At 42.8% G+C, this 20834-nt stretch overlaps 1 protein-coding gene across 1 annotated transcript in view; it reads left to right on the plus strand.

Annotated features, from left to right (window-relative positions):
* The first annotated feature begins 2777 nt into the window (after window positions 1-2777).
* Window positions 2778-20834, plus strand: part of LOC121569187 (activin receptor type-2B-like) — a 57894-nt gene continuing 39837 nt past the window's right edge. The window contains exon 1 of the mRNA XM_041879934.2: window positions 2778-3205. Within this exon, the coding sequence (XP_041735868.1) occupies window positions 3157-3205 (49 nt within the window). The 5' untranslated portion in view covers window positions 2778-3156. The remainder of the gene's footprint in view (window positions 3206-20834) is intronic.

The following is a 20834-nucleotide window of genomic DNA, read 5'->3' on the forward strand; positions in this document are numbered from 1 at the left end:
TGACATAACTCACTCCACATTGTCCAGGAGGCCTTGTAAGACATGCTGCCTGGCTCATATATAGGAGTGTGTGAAGTAGTGTAGTGCCAAAGACAAGGAGACCACTGTCACCATAGACCTTCTCTCAACTGATAAGCACTGTATTAGTACTGTAGTATGAAATCTGCCACTAAACGGAACAGGCCTTTCTATATTGGCAGTGGTTGTTATACAATTGTTCCTGATGTATGGCCAGTTGCTACCTGCGATACAACAAAAATAGTAATTACACCACAGTTGTAGTGGATGGGTTGAATGAGGGAGGTCATCAGGGCTGTGTGTTGACTGATGATAGTATCACACCGTTTGTCTTTTTCTAAAAGCTACAGAGCTTTTTCAAACTGAGCTGTTGTGCACCATGCCATTTGATTAAGTGAGATTAATGTTTCATTCAAACATGAAAGAGTAAACTGATTGTGTTTAACCACAAAGGATGCATTGGCTATAAAAGCGTCTGTCGACAGGTTAAACAAAAGGTGCCGCTAGGATCAACCACTGTCTTAAGGATATGTTAACCTTTTCTGCTGTTCCCATGGCAACCATTAAGGGTGGAGGGATAGATGAAGTACATAAACGTGAAGAGGGAGCATTTTACACACTACTGCTGGTCAATCAGTGCATGTGAATACCTCATCTACTGATTTAACCAATGTAATTTCCACTGGTTTGATCTCACACAACTAACTCTTGACACCAAACATCCTTTGTTTCGAGGATGTGTCTAAATCTGAAAGTTTTGCTTTGAGTCCCTCTTTCATGATCCCTCTCTCTCTCTCTCTCTCTCTCTCTCTCTCTCTCTCTCTCTCTCTCTCTCTCTCTCTCTCTCTCTCTCTCTCTCTCTCTCTCTCTCTCTCTCTCTCTCTCTCTCTCTCTCTCTCTCTCTCTCTCTATTGAATTCGTTGTAAAATTGAAATGAACTAAATCTGGGACTTCAGTGCAGATCTACCGTTACGTCCAAGACTGACGTTTCTTTGAGATGTAAAACAAAAACAAAAAACTGACTGCGATAGAATATCTATCAAGGCCCATATGTTAAGGGAAGAGGAAAATATCAGATCGAGTTTGAGCTATCCATGAAACAGAGGCACGATCCTATCCGAAGCCTGAATACTTTTTAATCTTCACAGTCCTGTCCACTTGGCCAATATCCCAGTAACTTACTAACACAAATACTTTAGTCTACTACAAGAATGAGACTAAGATCATTTCCGGTTCTAAAGGCTTAAACATATTAGTGACAATATAGAATACACCTAATGTTAATTATCCACGTTATTGACTTGCTATATGCAGTCAGATCATTTGGCTAACTCATTCAAGCAGTGATCACACTTTTGGACATTGACAGTGAAATACTAATCTCTTCTTTCTTCAGCTCAGAGAAGCTGTGTGTGTGTGAGTATGTGTGTGTATCTGTGTGTATGTGTGTGTGTATGTGTGTGAGTTGGAGGCCGGCTATTATCTGCTCCTGTAATGTCACTATGAGAAATATCCAGCCAGTCTGTAAACTGTGTCCCGTCCCCCCGTCCCTGTCCAAACCAAACCTGGAAAGAATAAGAGGTTACATATTCCATTCCTCTAAAGCTAAGTATGCGAGCCATCCCTTGTGTTGTTAAAAATATGTTGCTGAGGTAGCAAATGTTTATAACATGTCATTACATAACTTGAACTAAAATGCCATGTCTCACCCTAGTGTATAAGAGAAGATCCACAGTTGGTGATTAGCCAACATATTCTCCCTAGTTCAGGAATGCTTTCTAGACCAATTTCATAATTAATGCAATTTATCTTTGGACGAATTCCAATGTGTACACTGTGTAAAAACAAAGACATGTGTTTCCAAGTTATGACATAAAACCCTTTGATGTGTGCAAGACTTGTTTGACGAGTTGCCAGATTTTGATAAAGCTGATCTACTTTCTTACAACTACAGACTAGATATGCATGGTTTATACAAGGCTATAGGCCAATGGCTTTATATATGGCTCTGCTTACATGCAACATGTCATTGTAACATGCTGTTAGAACTACAATAACCAATTGAACTAGCTACTTACATGACCCCCTACTATGCTGGGATTTGTTTTGAGCCTATGTATGAAATTGTGATATTTCTTATTTGATCAGTATTTGATCAGTGTCTCCTAAAGCGGTTATTCATAATGGGTCACTACAGATATGTGGATAGGCCTATAAGTGAGCAATTGAAATGTGTACATACATTATAGGCTACATTATTACCTGCCATTATTGGTAATTTCCTTTTGTTCATATGGCTTAATTGATTTAATGGTTGTATCTCCAGAATGTTGTATCTCTAAGATACATAATCATGTAATGAAAGCAGACTTACCTTTATAAATAGCAGAACGAAAAGTGTACAGCCTTTTCCAGAAAACAGACCAGATTTTCATTCCAAGCACTGTTGTTGTAAAGCCAAAAATAGGCTTATGTTTAGATGTGGGCATCAGCATTATTATTATATATTTATTTTTTTCCCTGTTGACCTTTATTACCAGTGTGTATAATTTAATTCCCTTTCTAAGTCTTACTTCTTGTCTAGTATTTTCACTGAAATTAAAGCATTGGTTAAAGCTCCAACATTGCTGCACTGCACTCCATACCCATGCCTCTTTGATTGCGTTCCTGTCTTTGTATTTAAACATCCGGGTTTTCCCACTGGCTGTGCTGACTCTGGCTTACTCCCCCTCTCAGAAGCCATTTTGGACTCAGTTCAGTTTCCTGCATGTGAATATCGGACCCTGTCCTCAGCCATTCACGACTACACAGTAGAAAAGGTTAACGCGCACCGCGGAGCGAGACAATTGTTTCTTTGAAACATCGAGGTCATTTTACCTTGTCGATTTTACATTTTGGATTCGACCGATCCTTTCCCAATGGATTTGTTTATATTTAAAACTTATTTTTAGCCCATGCAATTTTGTTGCATTGGGGGGCTGTACACACAAAAGCAACGCAAACTCTTGGTGCCGTGGACATCGAAGGCCTTGGGACATTTGGCTCGTTGTGTTGTGCGGATCATCTTTTTAAATGTTCACAAAGGAAAATAGGTTAAAAAGGAGAACATCTGGTGTGTTTCTTTTTAATTAAAGGAATATGTTTGCTTCCTGTCTGACTTTTGCACTTCTGGGAACTTTTTTTGCAGGTAAGCACCCTATTTATGTAATAGGCATTCGCTTAATATTGGGGTAGTGAATTGGCAATCAGTTATAGAATGTATTCAGTGATTTCAAACTGTAACAGAAAAGCAGAACGCCAATTCGGATTATTCTAATGTACCCAAACCTAGGATAACGTGCTGTAGGTAGTCGTTTTACTATTGATATTGGCTTTATCGAATGGTACAAAAATGACACTTATTTAATGGCATTAAAATAGCCAGTGCAATAATTAAATGGTTAACATTTTGTATGTTTTTTTTTTTTGAGCATTCATGCGAGAGGTTATTTAGGCTTTTCGGTGCATTGGTACATTGTAGATCAATAAGTAACAGTAACTCGCGACCAGATACAATTTCCGAATGAGTGTTATGGTAAATGTATCAAAATCTTCAATGATCAGTCATGAAAATATAAGTATCGCATTTATTTGAAAATGGCAGCTTATAGTATTGGCTCAAATACCGGTTTTCTTTAGCCTACAATGAAGTCATTTGGCCTCATATGTTGCAAATATATAATTGCTTTAGAAGTGTGCATGCGACTCTATTGGAAAATGCATAGATGGAGATCCACAAAGTGATGGATTTGAAAATGTTTACACGTTTATCAGACACATTTATCAGTGTATTTTGACCTGTGTAAACTAAATTAAACCACATGATTGAAGATCTCTCTCCATTGAAGCGCGCCGACAGGTGTTGATACTGATGTGAATTATACTTATTTCAGATCACCACAATAAGTAGTAGAATTCCACACTTATTTCGCACAGCCCACATCACTTGTAGCGTAATTGTTCATTAATGTATTCTTTGGCATGTATTCTTTCAGAGCAATAGGATGAGAGAGTACTTCAAATAACTATTTTTTAAAATAAGCATTCTACTCTGGATTTCCACGCGAAATGTGATTGTTCTTGTCTCATTATCTAGTTCAGTGACGCATACATTTAGCCCTATCTATACCTGTAGGCTCACAGATTACATTTTTGACAATTTGTTCATCACTGCTGCTTTGTACCAGTCAAAAGTTTGGACACACCTACTCATTCAAGGGTTTTTCTTTATTTTTGACAATTTTCTACATTGTAGAATAATAGTGAAGACATCAACGATGAAATAACACATATTTGAATCCTGTAGTAACCAACAAATTGTTAAACAAATGAAAATACATTTTAGATTTTAGATTCTTCAAAGTAGCCACCCTTTGCCTTGATGACAGCTTTGCACACTCTTGGCATTCTCTCAACCAGCTTCACCTGGAATGCTTTTCCAACAGTCGTGAAGGAGTGCCCATGTATGCTGAGCACTTGTTAGCTGCTTTTCCTTCACTCTGCAGTCCAACTCATCCCAAACCATCTCAATTGGGTTGAGGTCGGGTGATTGTGGACGCCAGGTCATCTGATGCAGCACTCATCACTCTCCTTCTTGGTCAAATAGCCCTTACACAGCCTGGAGGTGTGTTGGGTCATTCTCCTGTTGAAAAACAAATGATAGTCCCACTAAGTGCAAACCAGATGGGATGGCGTATCGCTGCAGAATGCTGTGGTAGCCATGCTGGTTAAGTGTGCCTTGAATTCTAAATAAATCACAGACCAGCTGTTTTGGCTGTGCTGGATGTACTGTGTAATGGTCTCACTGAGTGCATTCAGTGGCTCCCTGGCTAGCAGCAGAGGTAGTAGAATGCAGCTCTGGTGCTCTGCTCTTATCAGCTGATGATCCACTCTGTTGAGACAAAGGAAGCCGGATCCCTGCCCATGGCTCTCTATCTCTCTCTCTCTCTACTAGCAGGAGATGCTGACCCGAGTCATAGCATCTCTCCTCACGCACTCATTCCTGTCGATTCATTGGCTTTTGCTGAGTGGAGGACAGACTGCGATTGTCCCGGTATGACAGCACGGCGTCAGCCGAGGCAGGGGCTGCGTCCCCTTGTGCAGATTGGCCTTGCCCACCGATCCGTGAGCGTGTGCATGTTAGTGTGTGTGACAGCAGGACTTGGGGCTTGGAATGCTGTTACAGTGCTCTCTCATCGCAGCATTACTGAATCAGGAACAATGGTGTGTGTGTGCTGTGCAGGATTTTCAAAGGTTTGGCCACATGGTGTAGTGGAAATGGGGGAGGGGTGGCTCTGCGAGGATGGATTACTACTCTGAGTTGTAATGGCCACCGCTTAACCCTCTCTTCTATTCTCTATCTGAGAAACACACATCTGCACGCTGCTGCATATCATCCCCATATTTGCCGGTGAATGCATTTGTTATCATTTTCATATGGATACATTCTATAGTGCATGGACAGGAAATGGGGAGTGGGAAAACACTGTGGGAAATGGGGGATGGGTAGCCTCTAGCTGGAGAAGGGATTTAAAGTGACAGTGTGTATCCCCCCCCCGCCTTGGATTAAAGATGTCGAGCTGTAGGAGATTCATGGCATAGTTGTTTGGGAGAGAATAGACCAGATATGTTTGTCGGGACAGCTGGGACTGTAATTCAAAGCTTAGTTTTTTCAGGCTACAGTGAGATGAATGTGTAATATACATACACTACATGACCAAAAGTATGTGAACACCTGCTCATCGAACATCTCGTTCCAAAATCATGGGCATTAATATGGAGTTGGTCCCCCCTTTGCTGCTTTAACAGCCTCCACTCTTCTGGGAAGGCTTTCCACTAAATGTTGGAACATTGCTGCGGGGACTTGCTTCCATTCAGCCACAAGCATTAGTGAGGTCGTGCACTGATGTTTGGCGATTAGGCCTGGCTCGCAGTCGGCGTTCCAATTCATCCCAAAGGTGTTCGATGGGGTTGAGGTCAGGGCTCTGTGCAGGCCAGCCAAGTTCTTCCACACCGATCTCGACAAACAATTTCTGTATGGACCTCGCTTTGTGCGCGGTGGCATTGTCATGCTGAAACAGGAAAGGGCCTTCCCTAAACTGTTGCCACAAAGTTGGAAGCACAGAATAGTCTAGAATGTCATTGTATGCTGTAGTGTTAAGGTTTCCCTTCACTGGAACTAAGGGGCCTAGCCCGAACCATGAAAAACAGCCCCATACCATTATTCCTCCTCCACCAAACTTTACAGTTGGTACTATGCTTTGGAGCAGGTAGCGTTTCCTGGCATCCGCCAAACCCAGATTTGTCAGTCGGACTGCCAGATGGTGAAGCGTGATTCATCACTCCAGAGACCACGTTTCCACTACTCCAGAGTCCAATGGCGGCGAGATTTACACCACGCCAGCCAACGCTTGGCTTTGCGCAAGGTGATCTTAGGCTTGTGTGCGGCTGTTTGGCCATGGAAACCCATTTCATGAAGCTCCTGACGAACAGTTATTGTGCTGACGTTGCTTCCAGAGGTAGTTTGGAACTCGGTAATGAGTGTTGCAACCGAGGATAGACGATTTTTACGTGCTTCAGCACTCAGCGGTCCCGTTCTGTGAGCTTGTGTGACCTACAACTTCGTGGCTGAGCCGTTACAATAACAGCACTTAATGTTGACCGGGGCAGCTCGAGCAGGGCAGACAGTTGATGAACTGACTTGTTGGAAAGGTGGCATCCTATGACGGTGCCACGTTGAAAGTCACTGAGCTCTTCTGTATGGCTATTCTACTGCCAATGTTTGTCTATGGAGATTGCATGGCGGTGTGCTCGATTTTATACACCTGTCAGCAATGGGTGTGGCTGAAATAGCCAAATCCAGTCTTTTGAAGGGCTGTCCCCACATACCTTTGTGTATATATAGTGTATTTAGGTGTATGATATGCTTTGTTTTGGTTGTACATCTTCCCCATTACAGTATGTTTTGACTTGAGCTCTTTGCATGTTTTTGGCACCATGCACACAGCATAGGCCTATTTTTTGTCGAAGGATAATATCTTTCAAATCTCATTCGGAGAAGCTTTTCCAAACCGAATGACTGTATGAGCCCACAGATAAGGTTCTGGTTTTGTTTGGAGCTTTTCCCTCAAACCCAGAGTCATAAATCAATCTTACTGATAAAGATGGCACCATCTTGTTTTTGCTTAGTTTCCCCCAACCTCTTAAAGAAATTCTATGTTACTTTAGTATACTTTTTAGCCAGTAGTTCTGAAAGTAACACTCATGTGCCAAAGGTGGTCCCCGAAAATTGCTACTACTTCGCATATGTGCACCACATCGTTGCTCTCTCTGTCTGCTGTGTGTGCATCTTGCTAGCTGTCACTCAAATCGCGAGGGGTTAAAGCTCATTGGCTAGAACTCGAATTGCTAGGGGGCTGGCCCATGTGGGGAGAAATGTAGGGAAAATGGCACAGCACAGCTTCCAGAAAAACAGTTGCTTTCAAACTAGGGATTTCGTGGCTAATTGAGGTAAGACAGTAATTCTGCTCATAGATTATGCATGTATGAACTACACATCGGCACATCCAGCCCAAAGCGAGAGGTTTAAAACATACTTACTAGTCACCAAAGTTCCGGAGCATGTCTTTTAACTTGGTGTAGAAAGCAATGAGCACTTAACAGGACAGGCTGGAATTATTTCCTAAAGATCCCAAACTCTGCTTGACTCTATGCTGTTCATTCATCAACACTTCTATTCATATCATGTTTGTGCAGTCATTTCCTCGAATGGAAAAAAACTAGCAGAACATCTCCCATTGCATAGAAATCTGGTCCCCAGAGCAAAATCATTCTCAATGCTTGTTGTGAAAGTGAATCTCAAATAGAAAAAGCAGAGATTGTTCAGTTCTTGGAAGAGGAGTCATTGAGACCGATGTTGTTCTCCTACGAGTAGCAAGCCTATAGTACATGTACAGTGCCTTCGGAAAGTATTCAGACCCCTTTACTCTTTCCACATTTTGTTACATTACAGCCTTATTCTAAAATGGATTAAATACTTTTTTCCCCTCATCAATCTACACACAATACCCCATAATGACAAAGCAAAACAGGTTTTTAGAATTTTACAATATTTTTTTACATACATAAATAAGGTGTTTTTTTAATAAGTATTCAGGCCCTTTGCTATGAGACTCGAAATTGAGCTCAGGTGCATCCTGTTTCCATTGATCATCCTTGAGATGTTTCTACAACTTGATTGGAGGCCACCTGTGGTAAATTCAATTGATTGGACATGATTTGGAAAGTCACACACCTGTCTATGTAAGGTCCCACAGTTGACAGTGCATGTCAGAGCAAAAACTAAGCCATGAGGTCGAAGGAATTGTCCGTAGAGCGCTGAGGCACAGATCTGGGGATGGGTACAAAAAACATTCTGCAGCATTGAAGGTCCCCAAGAACACAGTGGCCTCCATCATTCTTAAATGGAAGGAGTTTGGAACCACCAAGACTCTTCCTAGAGCTGGCCGCCCGGCCAAACTGAGCAATAGGGGGAAAAGGGCCTTGGTCAGGGAGGTGACCAAGAACCCGATGGTGACTCTGACAGAGCTCTAGAATTCCTCTGTAGAGATGGGAGAACCTTCCAGAAGGACAACCATCTCTGCAGCACTCCAGCAATCAGGCCTTTATGGTAGAGTGGCCAGACGGAAGCCACTCCTCAGTAAAAGGCACATGACAGCCCACTTGGAGTTTGAAAGGCGCCTAAAGGACTCTCTGGTCTGAAACCAAGATTGAACTCTTTTGCTTGAATGCCAAGCGTCATGTCTGGAGGAAACCTGGCACCATCGCTACGGTGGAGTATGGTGGTGGCAGCATCATGCTGTGGGGATGTTTTCAGCGGCAGGGACTAGGAGACTAGTCAGGATCGAAGGAAAGATGAACAGAGCAAAGTACAGAGATCCTTGATGAAAACCTGCTCAGGACCTCGGACTGGGGCGAAGGTTCACCTTCCAACAGGACAACGACCCTAAGCACACAGCCAAGACAACGCAGAAGTGGCATCGGGACAAGTCTCTGAATGTCCTTAAGTGGCCCAGCCAGAGCCTGGACTTGAACATCTCTGGAGAGACCTGAAAATAGCTGTGCAGTGACGCTCCCCATCCAACCTGACAGAGCTTGAGAGGAGCTGCAGAGAAGAATGGGAGAAAGTCCCCAAAAACAGGTGTGCCAAGCTTGTAGCGTCATACCCAAGAAGACTCAAGGCTGTAATCGCTGCCAAAGGTGCTTCAACAAAGTAATGAGTAAAGGGTCTGAATACTTCCGTTTAAAAAAAAATAATGATTTCATAAAAATGTCTAAACCTGTTTTTGCTTTGTCATTATGGCGTGTTGTGTGTAGATTGATATGATTATAGGAAAAAACTATTTAATCCATTTTAGAATAAGGCTGTAACGTAACAAAATGTAAAAAGTCAAGGGGTCTGAATACTTTCCGAATCCACTATAGGTCAATTGTACAAAAATAGGCTGTGACCATGACCGAATTAACACACGTCAGCATCCGTTCAATGTCACAATGTAAGTAACTGAAGGGAGACCTTTCTTCCTCTCGTCGTCACCACCTCTGTGTCAGTGACTCGCAAGCAAGGGTCTCATTTTTGAGAGTGGTGTTCAGAATTGGACACATTTACAACAGCCAGCAGAGAGTGAAAGAGAGAGAATTTGGGCCGAGCAGTGAGTGAGATCAGCGCTGCCTGTAGAATTTCCTTCTCGTGTCATCCGCCTCACGTTGTGCGAGGCTTGGCATGGTCTTTCATAACATGTTGCGCAAACACGGGAAGAAATGTATACAATGCCCCGCTCGCATGCATTCCTTATGTAATTGGCTTCGGTCCCCGAAAGTGGAGAAACGTGGCTTCTATTAATTTGTTGGTTTTACTCTGGCTTCTTTCCTAATTAACTGCAGATCTCCAAAACCCACAGTGTGAATCGGGGCTAATTTGATAAGCGCAGATCAAAAAAGCCGGTTGCAACACAAATGTCCTTGTAGCTCCCCTCTCACAGTGTATGGGAAACATGAGCCTTCCATGTTTGACTCTGCTGCTGCTTGGCACCAATTGCGCGTTTTGGCAGGTTTGAACCAAACCTAAGTTACCGTGCCTTCAGAAAGTATTCATACCCCTTGATTTACGCCACATTTTGTGTTACAACCTGAATTCAAAATGGATTAAATATATTTCTTTCTCACCCATCTTCACACAATACTCCATAATGACAAAGTGAACAGCTTTGGCAGCGATTTACAGCTGTGAGTCTTTCTGGGTAAGTCTTTAAGAGCTTTGCACACCTGGATTGTACAATATTTGCACTTTCTTTTCTTTTTTTATTCTTCAAGCTCTGTCGAGTTGAACATTGCTAGACAGCCATTTTCAAATCTTGCCAAGCTGATTTAAGTCAAACTGTAACTAGGCCACTCAGGAACATTCAATGTCTCTTGGTAAGCCCCTCCAGTGTATATTTGGCCTTGTGTTTTAGCTTATTGTTTTGCTGAAAGGGGAATTTGTCTCCCAGTGTCTGTTAGATAGCAGACTGAACCAGGTTTTCCTCTAGGATTTTGCCTGTGCTTAGCTCTATTCCATTTATTTTTATCCCCAAAAACACACTAGTCCTTGCCGATGACAAGCATACCCATGACATGATGCAGCCACCACCATGCTTGAAAATATGAAGAGTGGTACTCAGTGATGTTGTGTTGCATTTGCCCCAAACATACCGCCTTGTATTCAGGACATAAAGTTCATTTCTTTGCCACATTTTTTGCAGTTTTACTTTAGTGCCTTATTGCAAACAGGATGTGTGTTTTTGAATATTTGTATTCCTTTTCACTCTGTCATTTAGGTTAGTATTGTGGTGTAACTACAATGTTGTTGATCCATCCTCCGTTTCCTCCTATCACAGCCATTAAACTCTGTAACTGTTTTAAAGTCACCATTGGACAAATGGTGAAATCCCTGAGCGGTTTCCTTTCTCTCCGGCAACTGAGTTAGGAAGGATGCCTGTGTCTTTGTAGTGACTGGGTGTTGATATACCATCCAAGTGTAATTAATAACTTCACCATGCTCAAAGGGATATTCAATGTCTGCTTTTTAAAATTGTTTAATAATCTATCAATAGATGCCCTTCGCAAGGCATTGGAAAATCTCCATGGTCTTTGTGGTTTGTATCTGTGCTTTGAAATTCACTGCTCAACTGAGGAACCTTACAGATAATTCTATGTGTCGGTTACAGAGATGGGGTTGTATTTAAGAAATCATGTTAAACACTATTTCACACAGACCATCCAACTTATTATGTCACTTGTTAAGCACAAATTTACTCATTAACTTATTTAGGCTTGCCTTATTAACTCAAGGCATTTCAGCTTTTAATTTTTAATTAATTTGTATTAAACAAATATACATAATTCCGCTTTGTCATTATCGGGTATTGTGAATAGGTCAGTGACACAATCTCAATTTAATCCATTTTAAAGTCAGGCTGTAACACATTAAAATGAGGAAAAGTCAAGGGGTGTGAATACTTTCTGAAGGCACTGTATATAAATGGAACACAGTGGCCCAGTGAGCGATACCATTTTCTCTCCCATGGAAAAGACGCAGTTTGAAAGGAAATGGAACATGTTTGCGTTGACACAGCGGCTGAATTGATGATTGCGTAGGGGTAAATGGATGATGTGCTGCCTATTGGGAAAAGCACACAAGTACTGATTTACTCTTGATAATGCAACTACAGTTAGTCTGCCAGATGTATCAGCTATTTGCTAAGCTAAAGCATTAATAGAATCTACCCAAACCATTCTTTATATAGTCTGTTACAGGAGACCGATGCATAAACCAGAGCGGATTGCAGTTGTTTGGGGTCATCTTAAGTGAACAGGCTGGTCCATGCTTGGGGATGGGCAACCCTTAAGCCTATAGAGATGATGTTTTACTTTTAAGAGAGAGGTGGTTAATTTGCACAGTATCTAGGCCTTGTGAACTTTTTTCCTCTGCATGGGTCTGGGAAACACGCAGAGTTTGCTGACAAACAGGCATTGCTTGCCAAGCCTTGGATAATGTCCCAATATAGCTATATCCTTGTGTGCCCAAGTCTATTATTTCTTAAGTGTGAGCTCCAGCATTTGAAGAGGGAGGAAGCTTGTGAGCGTCCCCGCTCGGTCGCGTGCTGCTGAGAAGCCACACTGGTCTGGCCCCAGCGTTTGTTTACCTTTGCCGATAACACTTATCTGGGCAAAGCTGCATGGGTGGAATGCCATACGTAAACAATGATATTCGGCAGGGCCTTATCTTGGCGTAGGCCGCGTCGTACATCATACGCAGCACTCAAAGTCCTCCTGAACATGCGGTGGGATGGGATTAGCCAAGCGCTTAACTCCAGAGGAGCTCCAGAGGATACGTGCCATGTTTCATAGCATGATAATGAATTACCAATGTTTACTGTTTAGCACAAAACGCAGAGATCGAGCTTTTAGAGTCAATTCCAGATCCCTCTTGGGAAATGGATGGATAACATACAACAATCTATACTGAACAAAAGTAAAAATACAACATGGAAAGTGTTGGTCTCATGTTTCATGAGCTGAAATAAAAAATCCCAGAAATGTTCAAATGCACAAAAAGCGTATTTCTCTCTCATGTTGTGTACAAATGTATTTACATCCCTTTTAGTGAATATTTCTCCTTTGCCTAGATAATCTATCCACCTGACAGGTGTGGCATATAAAGAAGCTGATTAAACTGCATGATCATTACACAGGTGCACCTTGTTCTGAGGACAATAAAATGCCACTTTAAAATTTGCAGTTTTGTCACACAACACAATGCCACAGATGTCTCAAGTTTTGAGGGAGAGTGCAATTAGCATGCTGAATGCAGGAATGTCCACCAGAGCTGTTGCCAGAGAATTTAATGTTAATTTCTCTACCATACGCCGCATCCAATGTCGTTTTAGAGAATTTGGCAGTATGTCCTCACAGCCGCAGACCAAGTGTAACCACGCCAGCCCAGGACCTCCACATCTGACTTCTACACCTGCAGGATCATCTGAGACCAGCCACCTGGACAGCTGATGATACAGAGGAGTAGTTCTGTCTGTAATAAAGGCCTTTTGTGAGGATAAACTCATGTTTTGGCTGGGCCTGGCTCTCCAGTGGGTGGGCCTATGCTCTGCCAGGCCCACCCATGGTTGCGCCCCTGAACATTCATGTGAAATCCATAGGTTAGGGCCTAATTAATTTATTTCAATTGAATGATTTCCTTCTATAAACTGTAACAATTGAAATTGTTGCATGTTCTGTCCATATCCACCTTTTTCTCTCTAGAAAATAAATGAGATTCCAATTTGACTCTTTGCCTCTTATTTTGGTCCTCTGTAGCTCAGCTGGTAGAGCACGGCACTTGTAACGCCAAGGTAGTGGGTTCGATCCCCGGGACCACCCATACACAAAAATGTATGCACGCATGACTGTAAGTCGCTTTGGATAAAAGCATCTGCTAAATGGCTTATTATTATTATTATTATTTTATTGTAAACAAATCATTTTAAAAAAAAACAATGGTGTATATATGTGACCATTAGGAGCCACAACAGAAGCCTCTAGTTATTGAAGTAATGTATGGTAAGAACTGATGCTGTGTTCTCTGTCTTGGAACTGTTCTGTAGCAGGAGTACCATGTCATGCGCTATCCATTTAAAGTTGCCGGGACATTCTCTTCTCTATATTTGAGGTGATCACCAATACCCAGACTGATATCATGACATCAACCTTATAGCCCCAACCGCTAGACACTTTGTCGTTTAGCAGACACTCTTACCCAGAGCGACTTACAGGAGCAATTAAGGTTAACTCAACCTGGCCTGCAACAGAGAGAGGTTAGCTGGAACTATTTTTCTATGCTACTTTCACCAACCTAATCCATTTGGAGCTACGGGAAGTGTCTAGAGAGGATGAAGCTAGTATTAATGGGGGAAAAATCGATACTTACATATCGCAATGTAATTTTTGAATGATATTCTATAAATATTTGACTTGAGTATCGATTAGTAAAAAAATTACTGTAGGTAGCATTAGCTAAAGCTAGTCTGCTGTACCTGCGCCAAAACTCCAGTATTTTTCATCCTATAGTTTGTTCTCCATCTTCTTTTTAAATAGTGAGCCAAGTTTTCAGCACTTAAAAATATTGCGATACTGGTATCGTCACAGCCCTAGTATCGGATTGCAATACATATCCTATCGGCACCTAAGTATCATTATAATATTGTATCGTGAGGTCCCTGGCAATTCCCAGCCCTATATGCTAGGGGTTGGTTTCGCACTGGGTAGAATTCTCTCTCCCTCTGTCCTCTGATTTCCTGCTCCATCCATTCGCCCCATTTGAGAGCAATGGTTGCAATAACTCACTGGGTGCTAGAGGGGAAGGGGGTTGGGCACTAGTTTTGGAGTTCCATTCACCGTGGGATTGATGGCCCTCATGCTCCTGTGTCTGAAAGAAGCCTCCTCTTCCCCCAGAGGACCTGCGGGGGGTCTCTCCCCTCCCTGGGTCTCTCCACTCCCTGGGTCTCTCCACTCTAGACCCAGCCCCTGTGGAGGGCCCCTCTCTGCTTTTGTGTCCCTCCCACTGACCCACCCCTCCTTCTGTGCAGAGATGTGTCAGGCAGACTGCTGCTGAGGCCTGTTTGTCGAGCCCCTGTCCCCCATGCTGGGGGGATTGAGGCTGGGCGTGGGACTGAGAGAAGAGGCATGGGGCATGGTGGTCACCCACTCACCTTTTTGAGCTTAGCAGGGTATTGACACCACCTCCCTCAGATCCACATGTTGTTCCTGTCAGGGGGGAATGGCGAGAACAAAGATTCCCTCTTACGTCTGGGTTGGACTCTGGAGGAAGTGGACGTGTGAAGAACCGTTCTGCAATGTGTGTGTATAAGGGATGTTAGCTTAAACCGCAGAAAGGTTTAAACAATAAGGTAATGCGAAACATTTAGGAAAATCACCTCAAAGATGAATGAAAAGTGTCACCTCTACTTGAAATGACATCCAATGCTCATTCAGGTTTCATTCAACATAGCCTACTTCCCTTTCAATTTTACTTTGCTGTAAATGCTTTCCTTCGACACCTCCTTTGACACGTTCTGTCAGGGAACAGGAAGTGCAACATACTCTGAAGGTCATGTAACATTTGTTTCATATATGGCCTAAATTTTTCAACTACACAAGCAGTTAGGCTAGTTCACCCCAGATTCTCACACCTTTTTTTGTATCTCAAAATAGGTGCCCATCATCTAGATGGGCCAATCCTTACTATTCAGTTGGTATGTAGGCCTGTGGATTTGGCTGATTTTTATTTTGTTTTATTTATTATTATGAACTCAGTTTAACTTTTGGACTGCTTCTGAAAACATGTAACTAACTCTCTGGGCTGAACTATCCCTTTTAGCCCTCTGGATCTAGATAGTGTTGTTGCTTTCTCTCAGACGGATGAGTCAAGGCTTTTGATCAGGCTGTATATTGCTTTCATTCAACACTCTTCCCCCCCCTCCATTCCTCATCTCCCTCAAACCTCACGCGCCATGCCTGTGCTGTGTGTGGACTGTGGAGCTAGTTCACTATTCTCTTCTGCTCGCCCTCCCTTGCTTGAACTTGGGGTTTTTTGAGATGGAGATGACGGTGGCAGCTGCTCGTCTGGTTTTCTCCTGGTCTGCCTTCTCCAGATGGAGGCGTACGCTGGTTCATGTTGGCTCCCAGGCTTCTCTGATGACCCTTGCGTCTCGGGCCCAGCTGTCGCAGACCGTCAACACACATACACTTACACAAACTTCTGTTTGGCAAGTTCTCTGATGTCTTCGGCATCCTGTTCCAGTATGCCCTTGATGTGACCAAGAGGGAGCAAAATGAAAAACCCCGCTGCATGTGTTGTGTGGAGCATGTCGGTTGTACAGAAAGGGAACATTTCAGACCTTGAAGCCATTTCTCTTTGCCTTTTTAGAATGATTCCTCTTATGATGCAGCCTGTGACTTGGCTTCAATATACATACAGTAACAGTCACAAGTATGGACACAACTACTCATTCAAGGGTTTTCCTTTATTTGTACTATTTTCTACATTGTAGAATGATAGTGAAGACATCAAAACTATGAAATAACACATGAAATCATGTAGTAACCAAAAGTGTTAAACATTCTTCAAAGTAGCCACCCTTTGCCTTGATGACAGCTTTGCACACTCTTGGCATTCTCTCAATCAGCTTTCCCAACAAGGAATGCTTTTCCAACAGTCTTGAAGGAGTTCCCACATATGCTGAGCACTTGTTGACTGCTTTTCCTTCACTCTGCCGTCCGACTCATCCCAAACCATCTTAATTGGGTTGAGGTCGGGGGATTGTGGAGGCCAGGTCATCTGATGCAGCACTCCATCACTCTCCTTCTTGGTAAAATAGCCCTTACACAGCCTGGAAGTGTGTTTTGGGTCATTGTCCTGTTGAATACAAAATAATAGTCCCACTAAGCGCAAACCAGATGGGATGGCGTATCGCTGCAGAATGCTGTGGTAGCCATGCTGGTTAAGTGTGTCTTGAATTCTAAATAAATCACTGATAGTGTCACCAGCAAAGCACCATCACATCTCCTCCTCCATGCTTCACGGTGGGAACCACACATGTGGAGATCATCCGTTCACCTACTCTGCGTCTCACAAAGACACGGCGGTTGGAACCAAAAATCTCAAATTTGGACTCATCAGTCCAAAGGACAGATTCCCATCGGTCTAATGTCCATTGCTCGTCTTTCTTGGCCCAAGCAAGTCTCTTCTTCTTATTGGTGTCCTTTTTAGTAGTGGTTTCTTTGCAGCAATTTGACCATGAAGGCCTGATTCATGCAGTCTCCTCTGAACAGTTGATGTTGAGATGTGTCTTTTACTTGAACTCTGTGAAGCATTTATTTTGGCTGCAATCTGAGGTGCAGTTAACTCTAATTAACTTATCCTCTGCAGCAGAGGTAACTCTGGGTCTTCCTTTCCTGTGACGGTCCTCATGAGAGCCAGTTTCATAGCGCTTGATGGTTTCTGCGACTGCACTTGAAGAAACTTTCAAATAAATTTTCCTTATTGACTGACCTTCATGTCTTAAAGTAATGATGGACTGTCGTTTCTCTTTGCTTATTTGAGCTGTTCTTGCCATAATATGGACTTGGTCTTTTACCAAATAGGGTCTTCTGTATACCACCCCTACCTTGTCACAACACAACTGATTGGCTCAAATGCATTAAGAAGGAAAGAAATTCCACAAATTAACTTTTTAAGAAGACACACCTGTTAATTGAAATGCATTCCAGGTGACTACCTCATGAAGCTGGTTGAGAGAATGCCAAGAGTGTGCAAAGCTGTCAAGGCAAAGGGTGGCTACTTTGAAGAATCTCAAATATAAAATATATTTTGATTTGTTTTTGGTTACTACATGATTCCATATGTGTTATTTCCTAGTTTTGATGTCTTCACTATTATTCTAGAATGTAGAAAATAGTAAAAATAAAGAATATCCCTTGAATGAGTAGGTGTGTCCAAACTTTTGACTGGTACTGTATGTATCATATTGTAAGCCAAGGCGACAGCCAACACGTTGCATGAATCCTTGGTTTTGTTCTAGCCTTGTTTAATTGAAGGCTACCGTGACCGTCTAGAGAACTGCCATTCACTATTAATGGACAATGAGGTTTGGAGGAGTGTGGGAGAGGGTCACATATTCCCCATAGCCCTGTGAGGGTAGCAGGCCGAACCATAGACATGTTGATGGGCAAGATTCTCTCCGCGGAGGGAAGGGCAGCAACAACAGAGGGAGAAGGTCACAGGGGGCGAGTCTTTGTCATGGTAAACCCAGTAACTTGACCACCTGCTGTGCATAATGCCCCAACAATGGCTGTCTACAGCTGCATGGGAAATCCCCTGTAGCTCAGTTGGTAGTGCATGGTGCTTGCAACGCCAGGGTTGTGGGTTCGTTTCCCACGGTGGGCCAGTATGAAAAATGTATGCACTCACTAACTGTAAGTCGCTCTGGATAAGAGCGTCTGCTAAAATGTAAATGAGCAGCCCCCAAGGATGTAGACTGACTGAAAACTTTATCACACCACCAGGGGAAATGTAAAGATTAGAGGCTTATTTTGGGAATTGAGAAGCTTAAATTTAAACAGCTAACATTTTCTCTGAGCTTAATAAAAATAAATAATACAATATATATATATATATATATATATATATATATATATATATAGTGAGAGAAGTTCATCCTCTAGGGTGTGTGATTAGCCAAAATGTAGGTTAGACTAACACAAGCTGGCTAATAGGGGGCTCAGCATTTTCATATTGTCTATTTGTTAGGTTCAATCTCAGGTCCGGCAAACTTCCCCCAAGACCGAATCCTACAACTAAATATTTACACAACTCAAACTTTTACGTCAGTTAGGATTTGGCCCCTAACATTTCTGTCTGGCAGTTGAGACACCTTGAAATGGAACGTCGGGAGTTGAGCCCCTCTCTCCCTGGTGTTGCTGAGGCTCAGTTGGTCCATTGTCTAGGGCCCTTTTGTACGCTCACTGAGGGAAAACACTGATTGCCACACATTGAGCAAGAGACTGATATTATGCTGGTGCTGTCAGATGGGCAGCAATGTATTCAGAGCCATGCAGACCCAAAATAAGTCTGAAACATTGCAGAGTGTCCTGGATTGAGGTTAATCATATCCTCGTATTGAAAACTGTGAAGCTGACTTGCCTTGAGCTATGTGGCCAGAGTTATTTATTCTGCTTATGTTGCTTGTAGTGTGGTTGGTGAACATCAATGCCAGCTGGATTAATTGTCCTTGAAATATCGATGGTTTATATTGTGACAAAGACAGCCTTCAGAAGATCAGACTTTGTAAACAGACCTTGTTGACAATACTGAATGTGCTGTGCAGTAACTTCAGACCTATGCTATGCTGCCACCTCTGCATAAGGTATGCGGTTCAGGCCTGGTCTTGACCTAGTTTTGGAGCCCCACTACTCACACAAATGTGAGATTCCAGCGTTTCAGTCGGAAGGTGCTCTCTGCAGACCCTGATGCCTGTTGGTTTTTGACGGGAATGAGGGAACCGTGCGGTCCAATGTCTGCAGCTTGTCCGTATCCCCATCTCTCTTCTTCTCTCTGGAAACAGGCTGACCTCAGAATCCCTCCCCTACAGTTTCCCCTCACACCGCCTCGCGCCACTGCTCCATTGGCAGGCATCCCGTCCGCTCCCGTTCCCTCTCCCTCTCTCTTTATATGTATTCTTGACCCCGATTGTATTATTATTTTTGCCTTGGTCCGTGGTTATGCGGTCAAGTTGTGGTTGGTGTCTTGCCAGCATCTATAAATAGCAGAGTGTTGGCGTTAGTATCTGAATGAGGGGGAGCTGCGCAGCGCAGAAGGAAAAGCCCTTTTTGGCATCCAGCTGGATGCCAGCCAAGGCCTGGCTGAGTGTAGCGTGGCGGTGGAGAGTGTTTTTTGGAGGTGTCGTAGTAAAGAGGAGTGAAGAGCTGCTTTTTGGGGGATTTTTTTTTCCTCACGTCTCGTGTGTTTTTTTCTTTTTTTAAATGAAGGGATTTATTTAATGAAGTAATTTAGCAGACGCTCTTATCCATAGCGACTGACAGTAGGAAGTGCAAAAAAAAATCGTACTGTTCCCCCGTGGGAATTGAACCAACAACCCTGGCATTGCAAGCGCCGTGCTCTAACAACTGAACCACACGGGACAAGGGAGCATTATGAATGTGAAGAGGCACTGGCTTCTTTTTGTATCTCCTTAGCCTGCGTAGTCGTTGTCAGAGTTCAATTGAATAATGTTGGTTGCTGTTTGCTATCATTTGGGTTTTTCTCGAATAGGCAGAGGTTATGTGAGTTGAATTAGGGCGGACTTCAATGCTAGAACAGAAGGCTTTGGTGTCCTCAAAATGATAGACAGCAATGTGAAGTTAACTCTTCATCCAGAGTCTTCAGTCATTCATCATATACACAGAGTGTACAAAACATTAAGAACACCTTCCTAATATTGTAAGCAACCCCCCTCTTTACCTTCGAACAGCCTAAATTCCTTGGGGCTTGGACTACAAGGTGTCTAACGTTTTCCACAGGGATGCTGTCCCACAGCGGTGTCAAGCTGGCTGGATGTCCTTTGGGTGGTGGACCATTCTTGATACACACTGGAAACTGAGTGTGAAAAACACAGCAGCATTGCAGTTCTTGACACACTCAAACCAGTGCGCCTGGCACCTACTACCATACGCCGTTCAAAGGCACTTAAATCTTTTGCCTTGCCCATTCACCCTCTGAATGGCACACATACACAATCCATGTCTCAATTGTCTCAAGGCTTAAAAATCCTCCCCTTCATCTACACTGATTTTGAAGTGGATTAAACAAGTGACATCAATAAGGGATCATAGTGTTCACCTGGTCAGTCTATGCAATGGAAAGACCAGGTATTCATAATGTTTTGTACACTCAGTGTACATGGGACTAGCGCTATTAAGATTAGAAAACGATGATGATAAAATACCTTCTCAATATGTCAGAAAATATCATATCTATAGGTCTTATCAAAGTTTGCATCTCTTTTCTCTAAGATATGAAGCATGACTTTTACTTGAATAAACCTTTGGGATGCATGTATGTCGAGACACAGTAGGTTTGCCAGATGTATGTGTCTGAGATGTATATTATCATGCAAAATGACCATATC

The sequence above is a fragment of the Coregonus clupeaformis genome, chromosome 7 (genome assembly GCF_020615455.1).
Source record: "Coregonus clupeaformis isolate EN_2021a chromosome 7, ASM2061545v1, whole genome shotgun sequence".
NCBI classification, from domain to species: domain Eukaryota; kingdom Metazoa; phylum Chordata; class Actinopteri; order Salmoniformes; family Salmonidae; genus Coregonus; species Coregonus clupeaformis.